This window comes from Pavona decussata, unplaced genomic scaffold, assembly GCF_977016875.1.
Source record: "Pavona decussata unplaced genomic scaffold, jaPavDecu1.1 SCAFFOLD_38, whole genome shotgun sequence".
Taxonomy (NCBI): domain Eukaryota; kingdom Metazoa; phylum Cnidaria; class Anthozoa; order Scleractinia; family Agariciidae; genus Pavona; species Pavona decussata.
In genome coordinates this window covers 3418934-3444496 of record NW_028145460.1, presented here as the reverse complement: position 1 = coordinate 3444496, position 25563 = coordinate 3418934, and the positions used below count along the sequence as shown (strand labels likewise).

The window sequence follows — 25563 nt, the reverse complement described above, 5'->3', positions numbered from 1 at the left end:
TTAGCATCTAGTTTAATGCCAATTTCTTGTGATCAGTTCTACTTTTTTAGTGCTTATTTTTTTGTAAACAGCGCCTTTGAATCTTGTAGAAAAGGCGTTATATAAATAGATTATTATTATTATTATTATCATTATTATTATTATCATTATTATTATTATTATTATTATTATTATTATTATTATTTAAAGAAATGGATGACACACATTATAAGGTGCCCCCCTTCCCTCCCTCCAGTCTCAAACACGCCATTATATTCCAGTCTCTCCCAGTTGGTGAAGACAAGGAGGAATTTCAAATCATTTTCTTTTTTATTAAAAAAAATTGATTGATCACTCCTTCCATTAATTTATTCTTTCATAATGTACAAAGTAGAAGAAATGACCTAATAATTATATTTCCTCAAAAGTGACTTGTTGAAAATGAACACATTGCCATGAAGACCCATAATCCCATAGAAATCTGATAAAACTCTGAAAATTGCTGGTCATTTAATGTAAGGTACCAACCTAATAAATAACGTTCTCATAATTTAAATTAGAACTGGGCTTTATCCTATTTTAAATGCTAAATCTGTTCAGTACACACATAATTATATTCACAACAAGTAACACTTGTTTTTTTTCCTCTTGTTTGCATTTTAAAGACAGGAATGAGTTGTACGAAAAATTAAAGAGGCTCAGTGTAACAAAATTCATTTCCTAACCATGGCACAAGCAATTTCAGCATGAGCTACAATTTGCAGATAAAAAAAAAATGGTTTGCAGATAAAAAAAACGGTTTCAAGCTGTAAGCTCAAGGGCTTACTTCCTGTGTAACTGTACTTACTTACTTACTGTTCCCCCAGTAAGTCCCACCACCACCCCCCCCCCCCCCCCGGGAACATTCATCACTCGCCCCATTCAAGCATGTCCAGAAACCTTGTGTGTCATTCACCTTAATTTCATTATATTTGTTAATTTACCTTATTAAGAAATAAACTTGGACATTTCAGTCCACCATAACAAGAAAACTACCTTTACATTGTTTGAGAGCTCAACATGTAGCTTCTTTCATAGCTATGTTGGGTACTAGACAAGGAAACTTGGTCAGAACATGTTAAATAAAGTAGCCTCAATCCACTTAATCTTCCCAGTTCTATTGCCAAAATGCTTCCAAAGGAAATAACCTAAGTAAATAAGGTGTGGCGATATGCTTATTCAATACTTGTGACACCAGAATTTCTTTCTGCAAGACTGTAAACCTTTGTTCTATTTTAAAATGTGAATCCAAGACTGAGCCTTGTAAAGAAATGAGTTTCCAAGACTGTTTTGAGTAGATATGGGGACTGCGAGACATCGGAAATCTCTCTTAAAATGAGACCACAAGACTCATCAAATTTTGAAATCTCCATTTTGCACCCCTTACATTTGATTAATTTGTGAGGAAGGAATGTCTGTTAACTGTATTCAACTTTGGGTTGTAAGGAGCTATAAAATATATTTAGTTTTGACCTATAACCCCAGAATGGTTTTGAAAGATCTAGTGAATTACCATCCTTGCTAACTTCTGATGGCGACATCTTAATGTGACTACTGATTGCTTTCAACATCTTCCTTATCTCCTCAATAACAAACTTCTGGTCCAACCTTCCTTGACCGGCATTAAATGTTGCTTCATTGAAAGGAAATGCAAGAATACAATTACCAATCTGAGGCTTTAACTTAGCACATGGATTCTTCTTGCTGTGTTGAACTTTAGTGGAGACCTTCTTTGGGGAGTACAGTGGCGACAACTGATTCAAGTTTTCTGTACTGGAGTGGGGAAGAACATGTTTATCAACTCTTCTGAGTGAGTTCAGTGATGATATCTCTGAATTGTAGCGGCGCATATGTAAATGAGACAACTGTCCATTGCTTTCATGTTCACGTTTAGAAAATTCCATTGATGACCGTGTTTGCCTTTGAACTCTCACTGTCCTTGGTGGACTAGTTACGTTCCTTTCCCTTTCTGAAAAATCTACGCCTACAAGACCATTTTCATCTTCTGCTGCTTGTTTCAAACAGAATGATTGATTTTCCTCTGCTAGTGGAATGTCATGACCCATGCTTTTAAAAGCACAATCACCGTCTTTGGTGGTACAGTTAAAGGGAATCTTGGTCTCTTTCAAGTCTGCTTTTGCTGCATCTGAGTCTGAGAGACCCTTACAGTTATCCATTGCAACTTTCAAAAACTGCTCTGAAGTGCTGCGTCGCTTATCGTGTGACAGACTATACTTTGAGCATGGTGTCTGACATCTCTGGATAGATTTCTTCGTCTTGTCACCACTTGCAGAACCTTTCTGCCTTGGATTTCTGATCATCTTTCTGTTCCTAAGTCCTGCTTGAATGCCAGACCTGCATCGTTCCACAGCAGCATTCTCTTGAACATCAAATTGGGTTTCTTCAGCAGAAACATTCAAACTGCTTTTAGAGCTCCAGTGAGAAACAGGTTTTGAAGAGACGGCCTTTTTCACACTCTTTGAAACATGGTGCATATTTACATCTCTATCTTTCAAAGTCTTTTTCTTAGTTATTGCATCTACCTTTTCCTTCCTTCCACGTTTTAAGTCAGCCTCACTGAAGTTTAGCATATCTAGAATATCATTCAACAATGGTCTCTTAACTAACTCGTCTTGAGCACAGTCATTGCCCAGTGCTGGTGAGAAATTTACTTCTAACAGCCATGGCTTCATCTTTTCGTCAACAAGGATGTCGAACCCGAAGAGTTCGAAACAGTTCGAACTATTGGTGGGTATTTCATGGACTTGTGACAACAGAGTTAGGATAATGATTGATGTAATACGATGCCACAGCAGGCAATCATCAATGTTGTGCTTGTGTAAATAGACTCGCAGCTGACTCAGGGTCCATTTACAACCCACCCCAATACTTTCCTTGTCTGTTGAATACTGTGGCCCAGTTTTATTGATGCTAGTGTTTGTAAGATGTGAAAAGCGATTGTCAAGTTTGGACAAATCAAATCTTTCAGTGCTGAATCTCACAATACCCTCGTGGTAGATATACAGCTGAAAAGGATGGAATGACTTAACAATGGCATACAAACGGAGATCAAACTTATAACCTGAAATCAGCAATGGTTTGATGATATATTTTTGCACAACGACAGCACAGTCGTAAGTTAAATCACGCAAATCTTGAAAAATAAAAATTCCTCGTCCGCACGATTGTTCAGTGGGTTTGCAAATCCAGTAATTTGACCTCTGGTTGCCATCTTGTTTGGAAAATTCTGCAACAAACTTTTTGTACTCGTTTGGCAGGATGAAGGTACGAGGAAAAAATTCAAAAATCGAGCCTCCATAAGCAATTTTCATTCGTCTAAGGTTTCTTGCTAAGCCGTCTTTCTTTGTGATATTTGCAGATTTTGGAAAGTGATTCAGCCGCTGCCAGGGACGACAATTTTCGTATTCACTTGACGTGAAACCTTGAGTTTTCCACCACAAATCCGCTTCACACTCATTTTTGCTGTACTCCTCCCAGCCACGTTCTAAACACACTTCTCTCAGGATATCTGGTGCTTTATCGCACAGCCGATAAACCAAGGAATCCATTGAATGCCGGCGCCCAAGCGTATAAAGAAGTAAACTTCAAGAGCATCCTTTGTCTATCTTGTGAGTGACAGTCTGCTGCAGTCGATGAATTGACCACTTCAAAGCCCAACGTGAAATTGCTTCGCTAAAAGATATTTGATCTACCTTTGACAAATTAATAAACTCTTTTCACAAAATTTCCCTACAGGTTATCAGTATTATCAAGGATCCATGGTATTATTTGTGGATTATTAATTATAGAGGATCTGTGACGTAACAGCAGGCTCAGGAACCAAATTTCTCGCGGTCAGCAGATTGGAGGAAGGTCACCAATCGTATCATGTAGTCTTCAATGAAAATTCCTTCATGCGGCTTGGCACGTGGGTCCAAAAATGGCGGAGGGGGGTAACGAACTGAGTCAAATGTCTTGTGAAGATTTTGGACAATTTAAGGTACGAAGTGTTACAATTTTGTTTTTGTTGCATACTAGGTCTTGAAAGGAGTCTGCTTATTGCTAATTTATCTCCTTTTTGTCAGTTCTTATCTCTGGGCTCGATAATGTGTGTGATTTGCTTCCTTGCTTGAAACGTTATTGTAAACTTCATTTACAATGCAATGTATAAGTTTACTATTGGGCAATAGACGGTTTTCACGATGACCATGTTTGGTTTTACAGAACAGTAAAAACTGTTTACATGAAAATAAAATTAACTTCCCAAAGGATAATCCATTTATAGTTTTATACCTCCAATTTATATGGCCGCCAAGGAATATTTCGCCTTTATGGCTGTAATTTAAAATTTTGTCGGACGTCAGTTAACGAAAATCCATTGACACTCCTGGAAAATGCACCTTAAAATGGTGAAGAGTTTAAATCTTTCCTTTTAAAATAGCAAACATGTATGTCCTTTAAATCTAAGGAGTGCATGGAGACAGGCAAGTACTGTCCATCTCCATACAAATGTCTGTAAACTATCCTTAATTTTACAGAACTACATCTTAACTATTTTTGAAAGACAAGAGTTAGCCATTTTATTAATTCAAGGTGCTCTTCCAGTAGAACCAATGATTCTTCATCATCTGACCTGCATAAAAATTTATTTTAAATGGAGCAGCCAAAAAGGGAGTTACAAACCAGTAATGATACATTTTACAAGCTAATCCTGTAATCCAGTGTGTCTTTCACAACAATGTTGATGTGCTTTTTTCCCCTTTTGAGAAATTCTTGGACACCTGGGGGCTGACAGTTGGAATGGGACAACGCTTTCGTTTCCCCTTTTGAGAAATTCTTGGACACCTGGGGGCTGACGGTTGGAATGGGACAACGGTTTTGTTGGCAAAGTGAGAACCGTTGAAAAGTTGCAACATGGGATGGCAAGCTCCTGAGAAAGAATTGTTCTTGAAAAGTTTTAATTTCCCGCCTCCGTTTCAAGCTGCTTTCATCATGCCACTTTTGTGTCCTCTTAAACAGAGAGCTTGTTTTTAGCAGTATAGTAAGGTAGCATTCACTTGAAAGCTATGTTTTTCAGTTGTATTAGTCTTCCCGTTGTATTATTACTAGTTCACAGTATCGCACTGTATTGACTTGTAAGTCTTAAGAGTTTTTTCATGATATATAGCAATTTTTATAAGCCATCAGGTAAAAGATAGGGAGATAAATGAATTTTAGAAACAGAGGATGGCACGTTATGGTATTTCCTTTCCATAATAATTATCATATCCTGCTCAAAAAACTTTGTAGTATTTTGTGCCGACCTTGGTTAAAATCCCGTCCAAAGCCCCCTCAACTTTTGTTGCACCCTTTTAATCTGAGTCATTGTTCACACAATTATGTTTCTGTTGCAGGAAGCTTTAAAGGTTTTGAGGCTTATTGATGACAAAATTGTTTATGAGTTAAATAAAAGTGTTCCTACAGCTTCTTTCTCTGGAGAAGTCAATGCTGAACAGAAATGCCGTCAACTTTATAGTGAGGTAATGAATGAATTTAGTTTGATTCTTAGTTATTAAACTCCTGATTAGTTTTCGCTTATACCAGAAGGACCTTAAAAGCAGTAAGATATGTATATGTACAATAATCAAATAATCATGTCAAAACAAATCAAGTAAGTGACTCTGAACTCTCAGTTACTCTTGCAACCGCATATTTAATTTTAGTTTCCCTGACAATGGCGCCAAGATGTCGCCGAAACGTAGGACTTTTCTTTCGTTAGTTTTTGCCTGTATAAGCTCATACTTTGCTTCTAAAATTTTGGCTTCTAAGACCCCCCTCCACCTAGGAGTTTCTGATGACCTTCCATGGGGTGGGTATGGACTTTTTCTGGAACTGCGCATTATGCATCCTATTCATGTTTGTTTAAGTATTGACGATCACAAGATACCATCCTTTCATTAACTAATATAATATTCCGGCATAAGAAAGTGAATTGTTACTTATTTTTCTATGGAGACAGTGCAACACAAGTAACAGTACGTTACACTGAAACATTAGCCATCGTTCCAAGTTATTGAAGGTAACAGGGGGCAGAAATCACAATCTTGTCCCCTGCAAAATGCAACCTAGTATTCATAAACATCCGTGGAAGCCCTATTTAATATCATGAAAAGCTGAGATTCTTTATTTGTATTTTATGGAATAAATCTGATATTTGCAACACAAATGAAAAAAATATGTCAACACTGCACCACATGACATTGGTTGCCAAGGAAAGGTGTCATTGTTTATGCTGGCACTGGTGATTGGTTTCATGGGAAAATAGACTTTCTTTATAAGGGCAGTAAGACCATTGTACAGAGTTATATTTTACAAGTTACTGCTGTAGTTATGTTAGTTAGTAGTTATATTGCTGGCTTGGATATCATAGCAGCATCCGCCATGGCAAAACTCATGCCAGAATCGCTTGTAGCAGGATTTGCCAAAAATTATGGCATGTTTTGTGCAATTTAGATGCATATGATTCATTGTAAACAAAATATCTCGTCTGTGATATATTTGTTCACTACTAGACTTGGCAGGCTTCAAATATGTATAATTGCCAAAGTTTTTTGGTGAAGTCTGCCACGAGATGTTTGATACCGGTTGCATGACAAGGTAATGCATTCCCTTTTAAAAAATAAAAATTTCACTGCAGAAGTTACTTTTTAACCTCCTGTGGTGGACTGCACTGAAAAGTTTTGTTTTTTTGCTTTACGTCTTTGATAAAATTCCTGCAACAAATGTTTCAGTTCCCTTCTAGTGATGAGCGATTTAGGTTAAAGTGGCAGTCAGAGTGGCATCCTTAAATTCCTTACATTAAATGAAAAACTGTTTGTATTTTCAGAATCCCCTTAAAATTATGCGTAGGCTTTGCATAGTTTTTGGCTTAAGATTTGTCATATTTTAATCTCAGTGGAAATGACCTAAAAGTCACCAGATCAGCCTCTGATACAAGTGTACAGCTATAGGTGCTGAGGCCTCCTAGCATAGTGCCAACTGTTTGAGGAGTTCATAATTAAGCACTATTTCGTGCTGCAAAATATTCCAGACAAAATAGTTTTAGGATATTGCATATTCTTCTCCCAGCCCTTCCATATAACAATGATGATGATAATAATAATAATAATAATAATAATAATAATAATAATAATAATAATAATAATAATAATAATAATATAGTTGTCATGCAGCGTTTGACGGTCTTGCGAGCAAGAGTTTGAGTTTCGTCGTCCTCTAGCAGCATTTCGAGGTCTTTCTAGCTGTGTTTCAAGGTCTTGCAACCACGAGTTGGCATTTCGCCATCATTTAGCAGCCTTTCAAACCACGAGTTCACATAGAATACATTGCTGTTTCACAAAACAAAACTGTATGACTGTAATAGATTTCAATGTCAAATTTAAGGCTGGTTTCCATATGATCGCAGACGATCGCAAAAAAGGCTGTTTCCATATAATCACAACGATCGCAGAGCCGACCGCAGGCATACGTTTTGGTCAGCGAAAACGTCAAATATACATGCGCGTGTAGGTTGAAAAGCAAACAACATCGCGAACGTGGAAGAGCGGATTTTTTGCTGCAAGCAAATTTACTTCTTCTGTTTGTCATGATTAAGCGACTCGTCGCCAGCTCCAAAACCGTCGAAAACATCGGTTTTGGATTCGATAACGACCGTATGCAGTTCTTATGTTGGAGAAATTTGGCCGTCGCTTCCTCGGCCGATAAATGAATCTTCTGCCCGATTTTGTCCCAATAGCTGGCCTTTTTGTTCTTTTACATGCCGTTAAAATCTCTGCGGCTATGATAATAAACACATTCATGACGTAGACCGTTCCTACAATCAAACAAACGAGCGTTGAATCGTGGAAGAGAACTCGAAATATTATGGGATGCGTTTCGATCGCACGTGGATCGCAAAACTTTGGTTTCCATATGATCATACAATCGCAATTGATCGCAGATGATCGCAGACGATCGCAGGAGATAGACTATCTCCTGCGATGGTCTGCGATCGTGATCGCAGACGATCGCAGAAGTATGTTTCCACATGATCGCAGAGGATCGCAGACGATCGCAGAACTTATTGCGGTCTGCGATCTGCGACCCGCGATCATATGGAAACCAGCCTTTAGAGAGAAATATGCTAACCAGTTACATGGATGTTAACTTCAATAAATATTCAAACGTTTCTTTTTTATCATTCGTATGCACAGTATTTATACCCAGCAAAAACCATATACAGGTGTTAAACAGATCTTCCAAAGCGGGGGCAGCTCTAGTGAAAACTATTACTAGTAATAATAAATTATACTTAATTAGCTTGCCTAGAGGAGGCAGACCACTTGGCTATTTTATAAGCACAGTCGAAGAGTTCAACCTGGTCTACCAGGAAACAACTCCAGCTAGCAGTTAGAGTGGGACATCATACCTCTGTAACACAAGTCCACAGCCTTGGACTTCTTTTGCGGCTTAAAAGATCTGTCACAGACAAATTTTGGTTTTTGATTTTGCAATGAGCGACTGTCATTTGATGCTCTTTACTTGAACTCAATTAATATTAATAATGAATTGCATTGTTCTCATTCACGTGAACTGTATAATGATACATAATTATGTGTTGTAACAGCTTTTTGCAGGCTACAAAACAAGAGAACAGGCAATAAAGAAGTGCATCAATGAAGTTACACAAAATGCCCAAAAGCTTCGGGACAGAAGAGATAAGAATTCAGATGACACTGATTTAATGAGAGACCTTAGGAAGGAACAAACAAAGGTAACAAAGATATCCCACTAAAAGTGCCCATGAGATGTTTTTTTGTTGTTCTCACCTGAATCTACACATAATTTACCCAAAGAACTTCTTTAAAAAAAATTAATTTGCAGAAAATCTTATTTATTTTACAATTTTTTAAATACTGTAATTTTCTGTTCTACCCATGGTGCTAATCACGAGAAGGCCAAAATGGTGGGGAATTTAAAGGTTTTTGATAATTATTTAAAAAATTTGCATCTTGTGCAATTTACAGAAGTTCTTTTGGGTGATCTGCAGACTCAGGTGAGAAAATAAAAACAAATTAGTTCATGGTTACGGCTTGAAGAATGAGGTCATGATAGGGTCCATCATATAATGATGAGGAGCTCTGTCATCAGTCACTTATAAAATGCACTGAGAGACAGAAAAAAGCTGACAAGTGTTGTTTAAGGTTCTTGCTAATCCTTGTAGTTACCACCACAGATGAGACTACTGTGAATCTAATTCACAGCCAGCATTTACTTGCACTAACAGCGTATTAGTATATCCTGTTTCAGTTTGGTGGTCCATTTATTGGCAATTTAACCTGCATCCTCCCAATAGGCCATTTTCATGATGGCGTCATTTGACTACAACTACAAGAATTCATTTCGTTTTCCTTTTCAAATTCAAATTTTGTAATCCCAGTGGAGAGCAAAGAACAATAGCTCTAATTAGCATGAGAAAACAAAAAACTGAAGGATTCTGGTAGTTTTTGTCAAATGACGCCATAGTGAAAATGACTGTCCTATTGAGTTACATTTGAATGTAAATATATGAAACATATATTTTGAACTGCGGATGAAAGATCAATTAGAAGAAAGATCCTTGCAGTTAGTACGCAACTTAAGCAGTTGCGAATAGAAAGCCTGAAAAAAATTTAGGCTGGAATGGGATCTGAACCCCGTGACTTCTGCTACAGTATGCTGGTGCAGTGCTCTACCAACTGAGCTATCAAGCCAACTGGAAGCTGGTCATATCATGAGTTCGTAATATACATTTGAAGGCTGAATAAATAAATGTAAATATATGAAACATATATTTTGAACTGCGGATGAAAGATCAAATAGAAGAAAGATCCTCGCAGTTACTATGCAAATTAAAGTTGCAAAAAGAAAGCCTGAAAAAAAATTCAGGCTTGAATGGGATTCGAACCCATGACCTCTGCAATGCCGGTGCAGTGCTCTACCTGAACTGAGCTATCAAGCCAACTGGGAGCTGGTCATATTGTGAGTTCGATGCATACTGTATCTCTGAAGGATGAATAAATGAATGTAAATATATGAAACATATATTTTGAACTGCAGATGAAGGATCATTATTGGAAGAAAGATCCTCACAGTTAGCACACAACTTAAGCAGTTGTAAGCTACATGTATTACATGTATTATGCAACTTTATTATTTCTCTTTTACATGTGTATGAGCTAATTGCAAATTGTTATCGTAACTTTTGAGTAACATTTAAGCATTATGATATTCACTAACTGCAATTAAAAACTAGATTACAATATGGCATATGACAGCATTATGATTCTTCTTATCTGATTTCCTTGTTCTTTTTTTTTTACAGCTTCGATTGATGCGGTCAGAACTTAGTGTGGAAGAGGTTATACAACAGCGTACTCTCAAGGTAAACATGTGTGTTTTGTGTTGCGAGACTTTCTCAAAGTCCTTTGGTACTCATTTCCAGTCAAGTACGCCTCAGTGCGAAAGAGTGTAAAGTTTAAAATCTTCTGCAGTGCACCAAATTTACAGGAGAAATTTTCCGTCTGTGGCATTGTATAAACAGCAATGGCCACAAGGCGTCCAAATTGTCAAATTGTCGAATTATAGTGATGATGATTTAATTCTAGAGATGATGGTTGAAGGGCTCGGTACTTAACTGACTTATAGTGTATTCAGATCGCTTATTGTTGGTTTAGCTCAGATCCACCAGAGTTTTTACATGCAGCCTTCAATTCCATCAGAAACATTGCTCCAATGATTTATCTGCTGCTTTGCGCTTTGTTCTGAACTAAAAATGGAAATCTTGCCCATCATCCGAGGTTTTTATTGCAAACTGAAGCGTGAAGCAATGGTTAAACATTGGGGCAATGTTTCCTGAAGGAATTGAAGCCCATATGCAAAAAATTCAGATCAACAAAAAAAAAAAACAATCTAAATGTACCATAGGTTGGTTAATGCACCGACCCCTTAAGTTTGAGGGTAATTTCAAAACATTAGAGGAACGTGTCAGCAAATTCTCTAAAATCACAAAAATTTGGCACCACAGAGATTTCTTTTTTTTAACAAGGTTGTTGTACCAAATGTACTAACTTAGTTTAATTTTTACCTACAGTGTACCCCAGTCTTCATCTTTGCTTCTTTAGGTGGTGCATTAGGTCCTAATTATTTCTTCATTTTAAATTTGCAGGTTTTTAATGAGAGATGCTGGAAATCGTTTAAACCACCACAATGACACAAGTTTTACTATTTAGGGAAACATTGATTGAACTCTTAATTGTTTAGTCATTAGAGTCAAATTCCTCCAATTATTTTCTTCAGATGCCATTTAATCTCATTTTGAAGGAGAATAAATTAATGCAGATTATCCTTATCTTCACAACTATTGTTTAGTGTCAGTTGCTGTAAGAGTGGGCATGCCATTCTAAAATGTGACATGATTTGTTAACTTAGGCATGACAAGATTAATATCAGTATTGCACATGGTACAACTGGTATCAAACATGTTGGGTTTGAGTGTATGTTAGAAAAATTTCCCCGTCCAAATCTGTTAACCACAAGCAGATTAGCTGAATTAGATCAGGTATGCACACTGTATGTGACATATCCACACTTACATGCAACTGAGGTTATAAATTCTGAGGGACGCTTGGTGCAGTGTTTTTAAAGCTGACAACACTAGATATTTTTACCAGCCTTGGTCGGCTTGTGACAAAGCTTTAGTAAGGCTGTCATTGAGTTTTGAAGAAGCTGACTTCACAAGGAAAAGAAGGTAGTCGTTAAAGGTTATTGAGTCTCCACTGCCTTTTGTCTTTTTAGTCATTTTCTAAGTTTACTGTAGTTGCCGGTTATCATAGCCGGCTACTTCCTACTGATGACAGCTCAGCTGCCGCTTGCCATCAGCATTAACCAGTTCCTAGGCTCAGTAGGCCATTTTCAAGATTGTGTCATTTGACTGAAACTACCACTGACAATTTGTTTTGTTTATATATTCTGCCTTTCTTGTTTTCGCACAATTCAGTCCCCTTCCCACAGTTGTTCATAGAGCGGATGACTTTATCCACTGGATAGGTCGCTATCCGGCAGATAAAATGTGTGCAAGATTTTCCTGATAGCCGTATAATTTGTGAAAAGGGTAGAAGACCGTAGAAGCATATGTCAAATATAAGAATGGAATTGCTAAAAGCATTAGTTGGAGTACATTTGCTCCGCTTAATAGTGACTTATCCAGTGGTGGATAAAGTTATCTGCTCTTTGAACAACTGGGCCAGTTGTCTAAAGAGTGAATAAGTTTATCCAGTGGATAAATTGCTATCTGACTAATACATTTTATGCGCTGGATAGCGGCTTATCTGCCGGAAAAAATAAGCTTCATGTACTCTTTCAAAAACTACAGCCTGTAATCTATACTAGACAATTCAATACATTTACCTTAAGGTTGTTGATAAATAGGGAGTGGTTTGCAATGTTGGTATTTGAATACTTTTGTCCAGTAATTTTGTCACTTATTTTAATGCATGAAAAATTTGAAAATAAACGATTTTGTACAGCAAGGCTATCACTGCTCTTTGTGGTTAGTGTTCCTTTTTGGGGCACCTTGTTTTAGCAGAAACCCCCCACCACATTTGGCCTATCCCCCTCTTGAAAGTGTGGATCCTCGCGCGCGCCTCCACCTAGTCCCACTCTCCGTTTAAACACTCCTTCCAGACCCTTTTTGTTTGAAGACCGCTCGCATTGGGAGCAGGGATGGCGCAGTGGTGAGAGCACTCGCCTCCCACCAATGTGGCCCGGGTTCGATTCCCGGTCTCGGGGTCATATGTGGGTTGAGTTTGTTGTTGGTTCTCGTCCCTGCTCCAAGGGTTTTTCTCCGGGTACTCCGGTTTTCCTCCCTCCACAAAAACCAACATTTCCAAATTCCAATTCGACCTGGAAACAGTGGAGAGAAGAGCCACTCCGTGGATTCCACTGAAATTCCTATTTATTTATTTATTTATTTATTTATTTATTTATTGGTATGAAAAAAGACTCGGCTTTCATCTTCATCCTGGTTTGTTGTTGTTGTTTTGTTTGTTTGTTTGTCTGTTTGTTTTTTGGCTTTTTGTTGGTGTCTTTCTAGCAGTCCGTGGGAAGGGCAAATTTTTCTTCCATTTGCGAAGGGTGGGGAAAATTCCTAAGGCTTGGGAAAGCAAGGAGAGCACATCAGCAACATCAACACCAAGGTCTAAATTTTGAAGTCCGGTGTCATCTCGGTGTTGTTGTACGGTTCTGAAACGTGGAGGATAACTGAAGCTGTTGAGAGGAAGCTGGACGCTTTTTTATGCAAGAGACTACCGGTTAAAAATAAGGACTGAGATAAGAAGAAGAACAGGTAGAAACAAAGAGAAAGCAAGTAGTCAGGAAAAGATGGACAAAATGCAAAATGTTTATCGAAAAATTCGCGTTAATTTAATGCATGTTAACCTAACTTTTGAAAAATTCGCGTTAATTTAGTGTAACGTAAATTTTCTTCGCGTTGTCAACGTGCATTTTTAGTTTCCTATAATAAGGTAGTAATAATTGTAAAGCACTGGAGTACTGGATAAAAAACAAAACTGCAAAATTATTGCAGACGAATTGCAAAAGGAAATCAAGAGAAGAGAAACTAAAACAAAGAATTATCAGATCTGATATAAAGTTGAAAAAGTTCAAAACGAAACAAACTAATAACTTTTTGGAGTTTTCAGGCTCCTATTAAATCGATGAATGTTAAAATGATTGGCGTATTCGTCGTACCTTTCAGGGGTTAAAATTTATGGATTGGTACCTCTTAGGGTGCTAAAATCTAAAAGCACCGCCGCTAGAGTTGTTGCGGTTTCTTCTTGGGGCCTTTAACCTTTATTTCTGAAATGTGTACTTGAAAACAGTCATCAAGAAATCGCTTAATATAGGTGTTCTAAAGAGTCGACTTTCTTGCCATTAAAATTACCAGCGTTAGTTAATTCGTTCTTTTAGAATTGTTACCTTTTATAAGTGAAAAATTAATTTGGGCCACGCCCACAAAACTAGACTATGGTTCTTTTTAGGGGTGTTTTCAAAATTTTCTAACGAGCACCCACGTCTTATTTATAGGGGAGTACCACCCCCCCCCCCCCCCCCGTCTCTCTCTCTCTCTCTCTCTCTCTCTCTCTCTCTCTCTCTCTCTCTCTCTCTCTCTGTATATCCACCATCAAGCACATCAGTGCCAGGGAAGATTCCACTTGTTCAAGTGGCTGTAACTTTCACAATATATCATCAAATGACGCGAAATTTACAAGGTTGATTGTTTCTTCAATATTCTTCATGATCCAGTGGCAAATTTGGCTTTATTTTCAGCGTAACATGAATTTTAAGCTCTTTCTTTTTGCTTGTGGCGGGAAATCAACCACTTTCCTCTAAAAACGCTAGAAAATCCATTAAACCGATTTTTTCACGCAAAAAGCGAGTGTTTATGAATTACCCCACTCCCAGAGCGTTACCTTAGGTTACCTCCATTGAAGGAATTTGGATTTTTGGACTTTCGAAAATTTTCAAGTTTACTTGCATGTCTAGGGTTAGACTCAAAGCTCAAAAACGCGCATTCATTATTTTTTCCGCGACCAGGCAGATACAAACAACTGTAACTTTGTTAGTTTAAGAGGTAACAGGCTCAAAAAATTCTCACTTACTATATGTATATTGAAGCAGGTATGTATTAAGTTTCAGTTCATTTAAAAACTATTTGCATCATTTATGGTACTTTGAATTGTGCAAAGTCATTTTTTTTTCGCGGCGGGAAATCAAACACAACTTCAAAGGGGCAAAAAAATTGTAATTTTTAACCAATATGACTACAATTTTGTAAAAGAGTACCAAACTACATGAATTTTTGGGTGATTTGTTTTTTGTCTGTTTCCCTTTGCATATTTGGGGCAAATTTCACGTGCGAATGCTTAAAGTGGCGGGAGATCAACCGCAAGCGTCCTCTCCTGCCACAAGGGCCCTTTTTTAAAAGGGTGGAACTTGCATTGATTTTAATGTTTCTTTTCGAAAATGTTTTTATCTTTTATGGAAATGTAAGCAGTTTTAGCGTTAGTAAAATCGCTTAGTATCACAAAATAGGTACAATATGTTACCCAGTTTCCGAAAAATTAAGTCTACAGTTACCATCCTAGTATAGTATACCTGTGTAGGATACTGAGGATTCCGGTTGGTGGATTAATACCACGTGGTTCAAAAATCTGGCGTTTGATTCCTGCGTGAAAGTCTCTTGGGAATATGGGGGCACGTGGTGAGAAAAAAACGATATTTTGGTTTGCATGCATTTCATTGCGATGACGTCTTCACCGCGTATACCCTCGTCCACGAGCGTTCGTCCAGTCACACGCAAGGGGATCCAATCCCGCTACCATCTCAGGGGATTGAAATGAAGCTGACAGAACCATTGTCTTTTCATTTCCGTTCAGTTTTAGCTATAATCTATTTATTTTATTATAATTTTAACAATTACAATTTCTGCACTCCTCACTCTTTAGCCTTTTTCCTCCTTAGTACCCAATCCTCCTTCTCTTCCTCCTTTTCCTCTGACAACCCACATCTGACATCCCTACTAGTAGCGTATTATGAGTTACCCGTGCTATAAGTGTGGGCATGAGTAAGTTAGTGACTTATTGAGTTACTCGTGCTAAAAGTGCGTTGCTCATGATAAACATTTATCACTCAGCTGGTCCACAGCAGTAAGCGTATAACACAACTTTGCACTCATAGGAGGGGTCCATGATCCATAAGAAAGTGCCATCGGCAATAGGGAAGTTATTGAAAGTACCAATATTTATCAAATAAAATGATTATGTAAGTTCGTTTGACGGACGCTTATTTATTTCAATTCCATTTCTAAACGCAAATAGGCTCAGAGGAGAGTTAACGCACCACATTTGTATGACGGGAGTATAGCGTGTGCCCCCAGTCTGAATAAACCTTTTTTTTTGTAAGTTACGTTTTCTCCACTGAAACCTTACTTGACTACATAAAACCTAAAAAGATTGCAAAATAAAGCGTTCTTATTTTTGTTCAAATCTGATTTGAACCTTACGTAGAAGGTGCTAGAAAAGGGAATAGAGTAAGGAATTTCGCGGGCATGAAAAATAAGGATAGCGCGAAAAAGAGTGAAAGTAATGCCTGTTGTTCTGATTGGTTCAATGCCTTTGTACAGAATCTTAACTAACGTTAACGGTTGTTTTGAAATTAAAATCAACCAGGTGGATAAATAAGAGACACAAAATGCCCTTTGAGACAACAAGCGATAGCTAAGTATAGGCCTCTATTCAGCTACTTTCAATACTCCAAATCCAAGTAAACCCGTTACAGGCAAAAATACGAGAATTTCAGTAAATTGGAGGTTTTAAGAAAACTGAAATGGCTTCTGACAATACAATGGTCACATAGCAGGAGTTATGAAGGTCTGTCAATCCCATTTTTATTGTCTTCCGCGACGGAGGAAAATTTTTTTCCCAGCCAGGCGTTTAGAGATGTCTTGCATTTGCATCTGTCACGCGATCAAGTGATTACTCTTTGCTGTTCCTGTTTCTGAATTTGCCGCCATCATGTTGGAGAACACCCTTTTCCTGGCTCAGTATTAAAGGATGCTCAAAGCATGATGAGCGATTACATTGAATAATAAATTGACCTGAATTTCTTCGCCGGAAGAGGCCACCGGTTAGATACTGGCAACATACCGTTGACTTGTCAAAGGAAAAAATAGTTCACCTTAAATTGCCTTTTCGGTTTACTGCCACACATCTTCAAATAACTGAGAAGTGTTGTGCTTTAAATTCATTTGGTAGAAATCTATCTTTTTTTTACAAAATATTGATCGGTATATACTTGGTGAAACATACATGTCGAATACATGATTCCGTACAAGGATGTATAAACTTTGGTGTAGCATACATGAATCCGTACAGTGCTCGGACTCCACTTTCCGGTAAGTGACCTTTTTCTTGCTCCTTAAACCTACCGCATGCTTAAGAAAATAGCTGAACAAACTGCCTTTCGAGGCTTCGAGAGGCAATCAGTGTAGCTGTTTACTCAAGTGTACGATTAAGTTTTCGTGAGAATTTCGCCTTTCGAGGCGAAATCTATGACAGATATTTTCCTCATTACCTTGCGAGGCGAAATACTCACGAAAACTCAACGGCACACGTTATGAAACTACTGAGCTAATCACCTCGCGAGGCAGTTTGCTCAGCTCTTTCCTCAAGTGTGCGACAGACCTAGTAGTGCGTTGTTATGACTTTAAGTAAGGTAAATGACGGTAAGTAATTTATAAACCCCGCGAAGGTTTCATGAGCAATATTCTGGGATGATCGATTCCTGTCATGCCGTTGATTAAATTGATCGGGCAAATAGGGTAACTAATAAGCTAAATAACCCTGCACGAAATCAATAACATTACCAATTGTGTTGATAAAGTAAAATTTAACCCATTACATAAACATTTTTGCTATATCGACGAGCAAAGTAACATTTACTGCTTACAATAACGAACAGAAATGCTGAAATTGTGGTGAAGATCCACCGCACGCGTGACCGGTATCTTTGAAATCTGAACGGAGTTTTAAAATTTACATGTCAGCTTTGAACATCTCCAACGAGATATTAGAGTTCCCGAAGAAATTTCCCCAGTGTATTAACGGTATAAAGCTATGAATTTTTCTTTACATCACAGCATTAATCATTTCAAGAATAACAATTGTTTCCCAAGTATTTTGAGCTTTTTTTTTTTTAAACAGTAAATGCGTCTTTTTCTGAAAGATTTCCAGAGAAATGTTCAACATTCCATTCACACTTCGGACATTACAAAGAGAAATTCTAATGTTCATTTCATTTTCGGAAATACTGGTCACGTGTGACGTGAACTGACTGTAAAGGTTTCTTTTACCGTTGCGGAACAGAGTTTTCATACCAAAAACCATACTGATTTCAAAAGTGGTGAACGTTAAGGTCGTTTTAAAATGTAGACGATGCCAATACTATATTTGTTAATAACTTTGTGGGGATTTTAATCTTGGATGTCAGGATTGCAATTGCAGAAGGAAAGGGGTGATTCTATTGATTTCTGATCATCTACCTTGACGCGATTCCTTACTGTTTGTGTGATGTCACATAGCAATAGATGGGCTGTTATGTGTCCATGATGTATTCTTCTTTAAGGGTCACTATAGTCAAACTAAATCTTAATGTTTTCCTCTTAAATATATCGTACTGATGTTTTTCATGCACATGATAGGTATTGCTCATTCATAATATACCTTGAAATCCTGTGTGATTCACTGTTCATTCAATGGGCAGTTTGTAAAAGCAACAACTTACAAGGAAGAGGGTAGTGTCTTAGGAACAAATTGTTTAAAATATGGGTCAGCTTAAAAGGATGCTTTTTCTTACATCATACTTTTTGCTTTCCTTAGGTTCACCTACCAATAGCCCCAAAACAATTTTTCACTAGGTTAAGTCTCTTAAACTATCCCAAAACATAATTTCTTTTATTTTGATTTTCACCGAAATTTTTACAGCTAATTGGCTGGGAAAGTGATGTAAAACTGGCTTCATTCAGTACACAACCAACCTATTGAAGAGGCATAGTTCTGTTCACAGAATGATGTCACAAACTGTTTTGCATTACAAATTAAATGCCTTTTAAAACAAGCATGCAAAACAGTTTGTTATGTCAATTGGATAATTAACCCAGATGTTAGCAAGTTTTGGGTAACTTTTACAGCCCATCAGTAAAAAGTCAAAATAATTAAATAAAAGAAAAACGGATTTGAGGTTCAGTGCTCTTTAAATGAAGGCATCATCATCACACAAACCTTTCCAATACATACATACATACATACATACATACATACATACATACATACATACATACATACATACATACATACATACATACATACATACATACATACATACATACATACATACATACATACATACATATTCTACACACATATATACATATTCTACTTTATCCTACTTTTTACTTCATTTGTATTATTGTCACGATCATTATCCCAAATAAATGAACTGGTACAACAAAAAACAAAATTAAGTATCTGAGACTGTTGTCTTTACTTTAGTATTCTGAAATTATTTCCCTCTGGTTCAATCAGTTTGTAAGGCTTTCTTTCTCCATTGTGTAATACTTTTTGAGTCTTGCATTGAAGGCTTTTCTTTCCACTGTTATGGTCACTTCTTACCATTCAGTGGCAAACGTTAATACAACTCAACCCTGATAGTGGTAGACTACAAGCTTCATTCTGTTTTCAAGTACTAAGCAGCCACTGCTCTTATATATTCTGACCATGTCTACCTTACATAATTCCATTTTCAAATGAAAGAAAGATCCTCGCAGTTACTATGCAACTTAGAGGTTGCGGAAAGAAAGCCTGAAAAAAACTCAGGCTTGAACGGTGACATCACACTGGCAGTAAGGACTTGACCGATGGTTTCCTTAAGGGGCGTCCCCTTCCTCCTTAGTAATTGTAAAACTTGGGTTCTGTTTAATAAATAGTTGCCTGTCCAATAAAAGATAGCAACGTTGATGTTATATTTGGCACAGGGAATCGAGGTTAGCACTAATGGCTAATGCTCAATAAGGCAATATATGAGTTCATTTCAACACAGTAACTTTCAATACAGCGTTAATTGTCTTATTTCCTATTTTCTCTCTTGTTTGGTGGCATATATCTAGACTTATTTTCGTACTTTTAGTAGTGACAACTGGCCCTCTTTACCAAGATAGTGAACGTTAGCGCCGTTTCTTTGCAAGGAAATTGTCATGTTATTGTAACACAAATAGGTACAAAGTCATTTAATTTGATGATTTGAGAGGATCCTTTCAATGAAAACTTGTTCACTTGCAACTGCTACAACATCCATGTTCTATCTCGTCCTAAATTAGTACAAACTTAAGATTGCTATTTCTATTTGCAGCGCTTGTTTCGTTGGTCGATATTACACTGTAAGTGCCAGGTTGTGTGCATACTCCAAATAATCAACATGAGTGAAATGAAGAAATTGTTGGAACTGGCAAGCCAAGGAGATGAGCGTGCTTTGAAAGATCTTGATCTCGATAAACCAGTGAACGTAAAGTTAGACCCACCTTTCAAAGGAATGGGAATTATGCGACTGACCGGGGAATATAACGCTGCCAGGACCATGATAGCTGCCGCAGACCGCCTTGAGTTAGGGATGTTGGCTGCAAGCTGTCGAAATAAAGTCAAATATCTCCAGTTCATCGCAACAACGTTTTGCAAGACAACCCTGGAGAACAAGCCAATCGAAGGTGGAGATGTCGCTGATGTAATGAAAGATATGTTAGAGGAGTTAGATATGAGTAAACAGAGAAGAGAAGATAGCGGTATGGCATCTGAGGCAGAAAGTGACACGGAAACAGGACGGGGCTGTTTTGATGAGACGATGGAGGTAGACAAAGGGAAAGAGGCGAGTGGCAAAGAGAAGAAAAGTAAACGTACTAAGAGCGAAGAAAGTCAGTGTTCGTTATCGGGTAAAGGAGATACCGAAGAGAAGATGGAGTTACAGGGTAGAAAAGAGGCGAAAAGCAAAGAGAAGAATAATAAAGTTAGGGAGGACGAGGAAGGTCAAAGTTCGTCACCAGGTGAAGGAGGCGCTGAAGAGAAGATGGACGTAGAGTACGGGAAGGAGACAAGAACCAAAGAGAAGAAAAGCAAAGTGAGAGAAGAGGAAAGTCAATGCTTGTCACCAGCTAAAGGAGACGCCGACAAGGAGATGGAAGTAAACAACAAGGAGGAAAGTCAAAATTCATCGTCAGATGAAGAAGTTGAATCGTCAGATGAAGAAGAAGATGATGAGAAGGTAGAGGAAGAGAACAAAATGAACACAAGCGACAAAGAGAAAAATAGTTCTTCATCATCTAAAAAGAAAGATAAAGGCGAAACAGCGAAAAACAAGAAAGGGAGAAAAGGGCAGACTGTTAAGAAAGTAACCATCAACAATTCCAAAGTACGAGAGTGTCCCTTATGCAAGGCACGAGTTACTCATTTAAGAAGGCATGTGGTCGCCTTACACGTAAACAAAGGCGAGAGGCTGGCCTTATCACAGCTCGAGTCCGTACTCCAGGCTGCCATTCATGGAGAGGATACACAAGGGAAAAGAAGAGTAGAAAAGCGGTTAGGCAAGAAAATTTCGTTCAAAGGCAGAGTCCGGGAAAAATGCCCACTGTGTGACAAATCCGTGTTGGCGTTGACAACGCATCTTCAGCGCGGTGTTCACAAACTAAGTGTAAACGATTCCATTTACAAAAATGCATTGAGAATGGCTAGGCCATTCGAGGGTAAAACACAAGAACTACAGAGTTGCAAGAGGAAGGCAACAGGTCAGCCAATGGTCAGTCAAACTAAAAGACGAAACTTGACTCCCCTGGCTATGCTCGTGCAAGCGGATTGTCCCGACCTTTTTGACACCGATGACAATGACTCAGATTTCAAAACGTCGAGTGTTGATAACATTTACACTGAATCAGAATCATCTTATCCCAGCAGTGTTATTCCACCTACTCCAATGAGGTCGAAATCAGTGACAGTCATCGAACAAAATTTAAACGATGAAAGAAAGTTGGTACAAGAGAACAACAGTGTAAAGAGAGATGACGATGAAGCTGCTGCTGCTGCTGATGATGATGATGATAATCATGATGATGATGATGATGATGATGATGATGATGAGCGGGAGGAGGAGGAGGAGGTGAAGGAAGGTTTAGATGATAGAGATGAAGATGAGTCTGAGGGTTTACTAAACCATACGGATGAAGTTGACGAAGATGATGCTAGTGGCGAAGAGTGGAAAGCGCTGACTGTGAGTTCATTTTACAAAGGAAGACCCAAAGGATTCAGGCATCATCTTCTCAAGTTATTTTACCAACATTTGCAAGATCTTGGTGGTGGAGCAAGCAAAGAGCGACAGGCCTCCATCCACGCGCAAAATGTGCGCAAGTTACTTGATCTCCTCGATCCAAAGAATGACACCATTAGTTGTATCATTGAAGATGGTGGTATGCAGATGTGGCGAGAGTGGGGCAAACCAAACTTGGAAAACAACAAGATTACGCCTGGCACCGTTAAATCATATTTCTCTTCTGTGGGAAAATTTCTTAAGTTTATAATCAACAAAGTAGCAGACGAGACGAGAGATTTTCCAAACATTGACGAACGGTCTCTGCGACTGGCAAGCAATGTCCTAAATCGCCTTCCTGACTGGAGGACGGCTATTTCCAGAAAGTTCAGTCACAAGAAGTGGGAGAAAGTGCTGCAAGTATCCAGAAGGTTGCCACCATCGTCTACTATTAATGACTTGATGTCAACAGCGCCAGCCAAAGAGGCCATACAAATTCTCAACAAGAGCAGCACTGGACACCTCGTCAGTTCGCGGGACTTTATTACTGTTTGAGATTTTCTCATTGCTCGACTTGAGCTTGAAAACGCACAAAGGCCAGGTCCTATGGAAACTGCCACAGTATCCAACTTCCAAGAGGCTGAGAAGAGTGATGATGGCAGCTACACCATGTACTGTCCGAAGCACAAGCGATCCATTGATGGCCCAGCACGGATTTGTATGGATGCAGAAACCTACGCCAACGTAAGCACTTACATCGACCATGTGCGTGGCGTCTGTGCCAATGATAACGAGGAAGCCTTGTTTGTGACAGCAACGGATGGGAAAGCATTTGATCAGAGTAACATTGGTAAGAGGATAACCGCCTTTTGGTTTAAAGCTAAGCAAATAAAGTTGTCGAGTACCGATGTCAGGAAGATAGCCGCCTCAACAACTTTTGACATGAACATCGTTGAAAAGAGGGCCATCCATGAACACATGGCTCATAGAGAGGAAACAGCAGATCATTACTACAACGTTGGCCACATCACTAAGAAGTCTTCCAGAGGTCACCAGCTCCTGAAGAAATCGCTTGGCTTGGATACGTCAGTGGCAGCAAGAACGAAATCAGGAAGCGTGTCGGCAAATTCAACACCTCCCAAAGATGCAGATTCGGAACCAAGCGTTAACGTCGAAGGCCTTTCTAGTAATCATGTGGCAATCATAGAAATGCTCTTTTCCAGTCAAATAATTTCTCACTCTCCCATTACGTTGGACATTGTTAGAAGCACCATCGCCGAGCACATGGATTTACGCGCATTCGGAAACGATTCTAGAATGGTCAAAAAGATCTATGACAAAGTGTGCTACCTGCGGCGAAAAGAAAAGCAGAACATGGTGTTACCATCAAATGACCCTGACCCACCTTCAAGCAGAACAGAAGCGTGGGTTAACGCTATTAATGAAACCGCATCTGTTTCTGTCACAACCTCGCGCTCAAAAGCCAAATGGAATCAGGAGGATGAGAAATCCGTGGAAAAGTTCTTTTCAAAGTATCCTGTGCGCCCGGACAAAGAAGCGTTAAGGACCTTGTTCAACTCAGTAGACTGCCTCAAGGATATCCTCGACAGAAACGATGGCGACTTTGAACGTTGCTATAACAAAGTGAAATACATATTCAAAAAGAAGTCTGCAAAATAGAGTCGCGACTATTGCGGATGTCTGCTGTTGAAAAAGGTGCATGTAAACAGAGTATAGTCGTAAAATTACTAAATCAAAAAAAAAAAAAAGAAAAAAAACAAAGTAATAGGTTTTAAGTGTAGTATGACTACCGAACAATTATCATAGAGACTTGACGCAATCGTGACGGTAACGCCAACCAAAACGTTACTTTTAGAAATACATGTTCGCACTGTGTGATCTATCTTTTAAGCTTTCCAATCGTTCTACTTGTACAAAGTGGGATAATTATTCAGGAAAATAATCAGTGGCGAATGCGTTCAACTTTAAATTTGGTAATTTCACGTTGCTTTGCAAATGACGGCAAACAAATGAACTAATTTGACCGCATTCACAGGGCCATTGCTTTTGCTCTTTAAATGTTTCTTTTTTTACCCTCTGGTTCCTATCGTCATCGTGTTTGCGTAAAGTCCCTAATAGTCGTGAAGTTGGCAAAAAAGGACCACTGTTTTGGGAGTGGGCTTACTGCAATTGGAAGCTTTGGAATGGCACTTCTCGTGTTTGTCAGGGATAAAACACAAGCTGGGGTAACCAATCCCTGGGGAGTGCCCCACAAATGCATTAAGTGTCCTGGCTACCTTAGTCTTCCACCCATTTCTAAAATACAACTTATTTTCTTCAACCATTCGAATTTTTTTAAAATATATAATCTGCTAGGATCTGCAGGCCCTGTACTGTTTTCATAATCTTATCTTGTCTTGTCTATTAGTTTAGTTTATTTTATGACAATACTCCGTAATTGTTGGTAACTAATATTGTAAAACTGTGCGTGCTGTGGTGCAAATGTATCCTTGGCTTAATAAACAATGGAAAATATAATTCAAACGAGGAAAAAAATTGAACCACAGCATCAACATAAGCAGTAAAATTGTTGTTGTTCTTGTTAAATATGAGAAAATCAAATAAAGTCGTTGTTGTTCCATTATGAAACAAAACTCTGCCTTGTCATCTTTCTGGCTTCTCTTTGCGCAACCGGTGAGTAGGTTTGGTTACACGTCAATACCCCCTTACAAACTTTGCCATCGTAGCTGTTGCGCAATTCAGCCTTTGGCTGTGATGCAGTTTTTAGTAAACTGTCTATCTATCTGTTGCCCTTTGCCTGAAGCACAACATTTCCTGGACAAAACCCGAACGAATTGCAGACTGTTGCAAGTAGGGAAACAGGAATCCACCTGTCAAATGACTAACTAATGAAAACCTCACGACTCTAAAAAACCATGGGGTTGCCATGAAGAACTTCACCATCTCTAAAACAACATTGATAGACTCTTTTATCTGGAATAGTTAGACGGCAGTTTGAATTTTGAAGGAATTTGATTTTTGACGTAAAATAAAGGTTATACCCCTTTATCCCAAACGTGAAAAGTCCAAAGTAGCCGTGGAGGGAAAATATCGATAAGAGATAGAACTTTCACACACAACATATTTAGGCTTACTCTTTTCATTGTGAAAATTTGGAGGAATTTTAGTTTTTGACTCAAAATGATGATTATACCCGTTGAGAGATTAAAATCCAAGATGGCCGCCGAGGCATGGCAATTATTGGGATCGTCAAGCACATTGTCACCACAGACTTCCACACTATTTATTTAGGCTTACCCTTTGATTTGTGATAGTGAGCAGCCTTCTTTGTCGCAAGATAACCGTTTTTTTATTCCGCGCTGTATGATGAAAAAGACCCAGCAGACTGTGAATTTGAAACACACTAAGAAAAAAAAATATAGTGACTTCGAAAAAAATCTGAAATGTGCCGGATATTATAGTACGATTCTCAATGTACATCATTAAGAAGGGTATGAAAAATTACCTTTCAAAGAGTACGATCCTACATCATTTAGCCTCATCAACAATTGCCCCGCCGTCGTC

General features: G+C 38.4%; 3 protein-coding genes and 1 non-coding gene across 5 annotated transcripts; 2 read left to right on the top strand and 2 right to left on the bottom strand.

Moving 5' to 3' along the window:
• Window positions 1–290: 290 nt before the first annotated feature.
• Window positions 291–3789, bottom strand: LOC146483658 (uncharacterized). The gene has a single exon (XM_085105796.1). The coding sequence runs from the start codon at window positions 3585–3587 to the stop codon at window positions 1437–1439; it is 2151 nt and encodes a 716-aa protein (XP_084961922.1). The 5' UTR covers window positions 3588–3789; the 3' UTR covers window positions 291–1436.
• A 71-nt stretch (window positions 3790–3860) lies between these two features.
• On the top strand, window positions 3861–12605 carry LOC146483656 (protein MIX23-like). Its single transcript, XM_085105828.1, has 5 exons — window positions 3861–4018; window positions 5412–5537; window positions 8663–8809; window positions 10400–10459; window positions 11243–12605. Exons 1-5 carry the CDS (start codon window positions 3959–3961, stop codon window positions 11285–11287), a joined length of 438 nt encoding a protein of 145 aa, XP_084961954.1. The 5' UTR covers window positions 3861–3958; the 3' UTR covers window positions 11288–12605.
• On the bottom strand, window positions 9962–10036 carry Trnaa-ggc (transfer RNA alanine (anticodon GGC)). The gene has a single exon. It is a non-coding gene; the product is annotated as a tRNA-Ala (tRNA).
• Window positions 12606–14193: 1588 nt separating the features above from the next.
• Window positions 14194–22860, top strand: LOC146483655 (uncharacterized). 2 transcript variants are annotated; one of them, XM_085105794.1, is made up of 3 exons: window positions 14194–17029; window positions 20041–21653; window positions 22663–22860. In XM_085105794.1, exons 2-3 carry the CDS (start codon window positions 20107–20109, stop codon window positions 22724–22726), a joined length of 1611 nt encoding a protein of 536 aa, XP_084961920.1. In that variant the 5' UTR covers window positions 14194–17029; window positions 20041–20106; the 3' UTR covers window positions 22727–22860. The 2 variants fall into 2 exon arrangements, with proteins under 2 accessions (XP_084961920.1, XP_084961919.1); XM_085105793.1 differs by lacking the exon at window positions 14194–17029 and having other exon boundaries at window positions 18559–21653.
• The last annotated feature ends 2703 nt before the right edge of the window (window positions 22861–25563 follow it).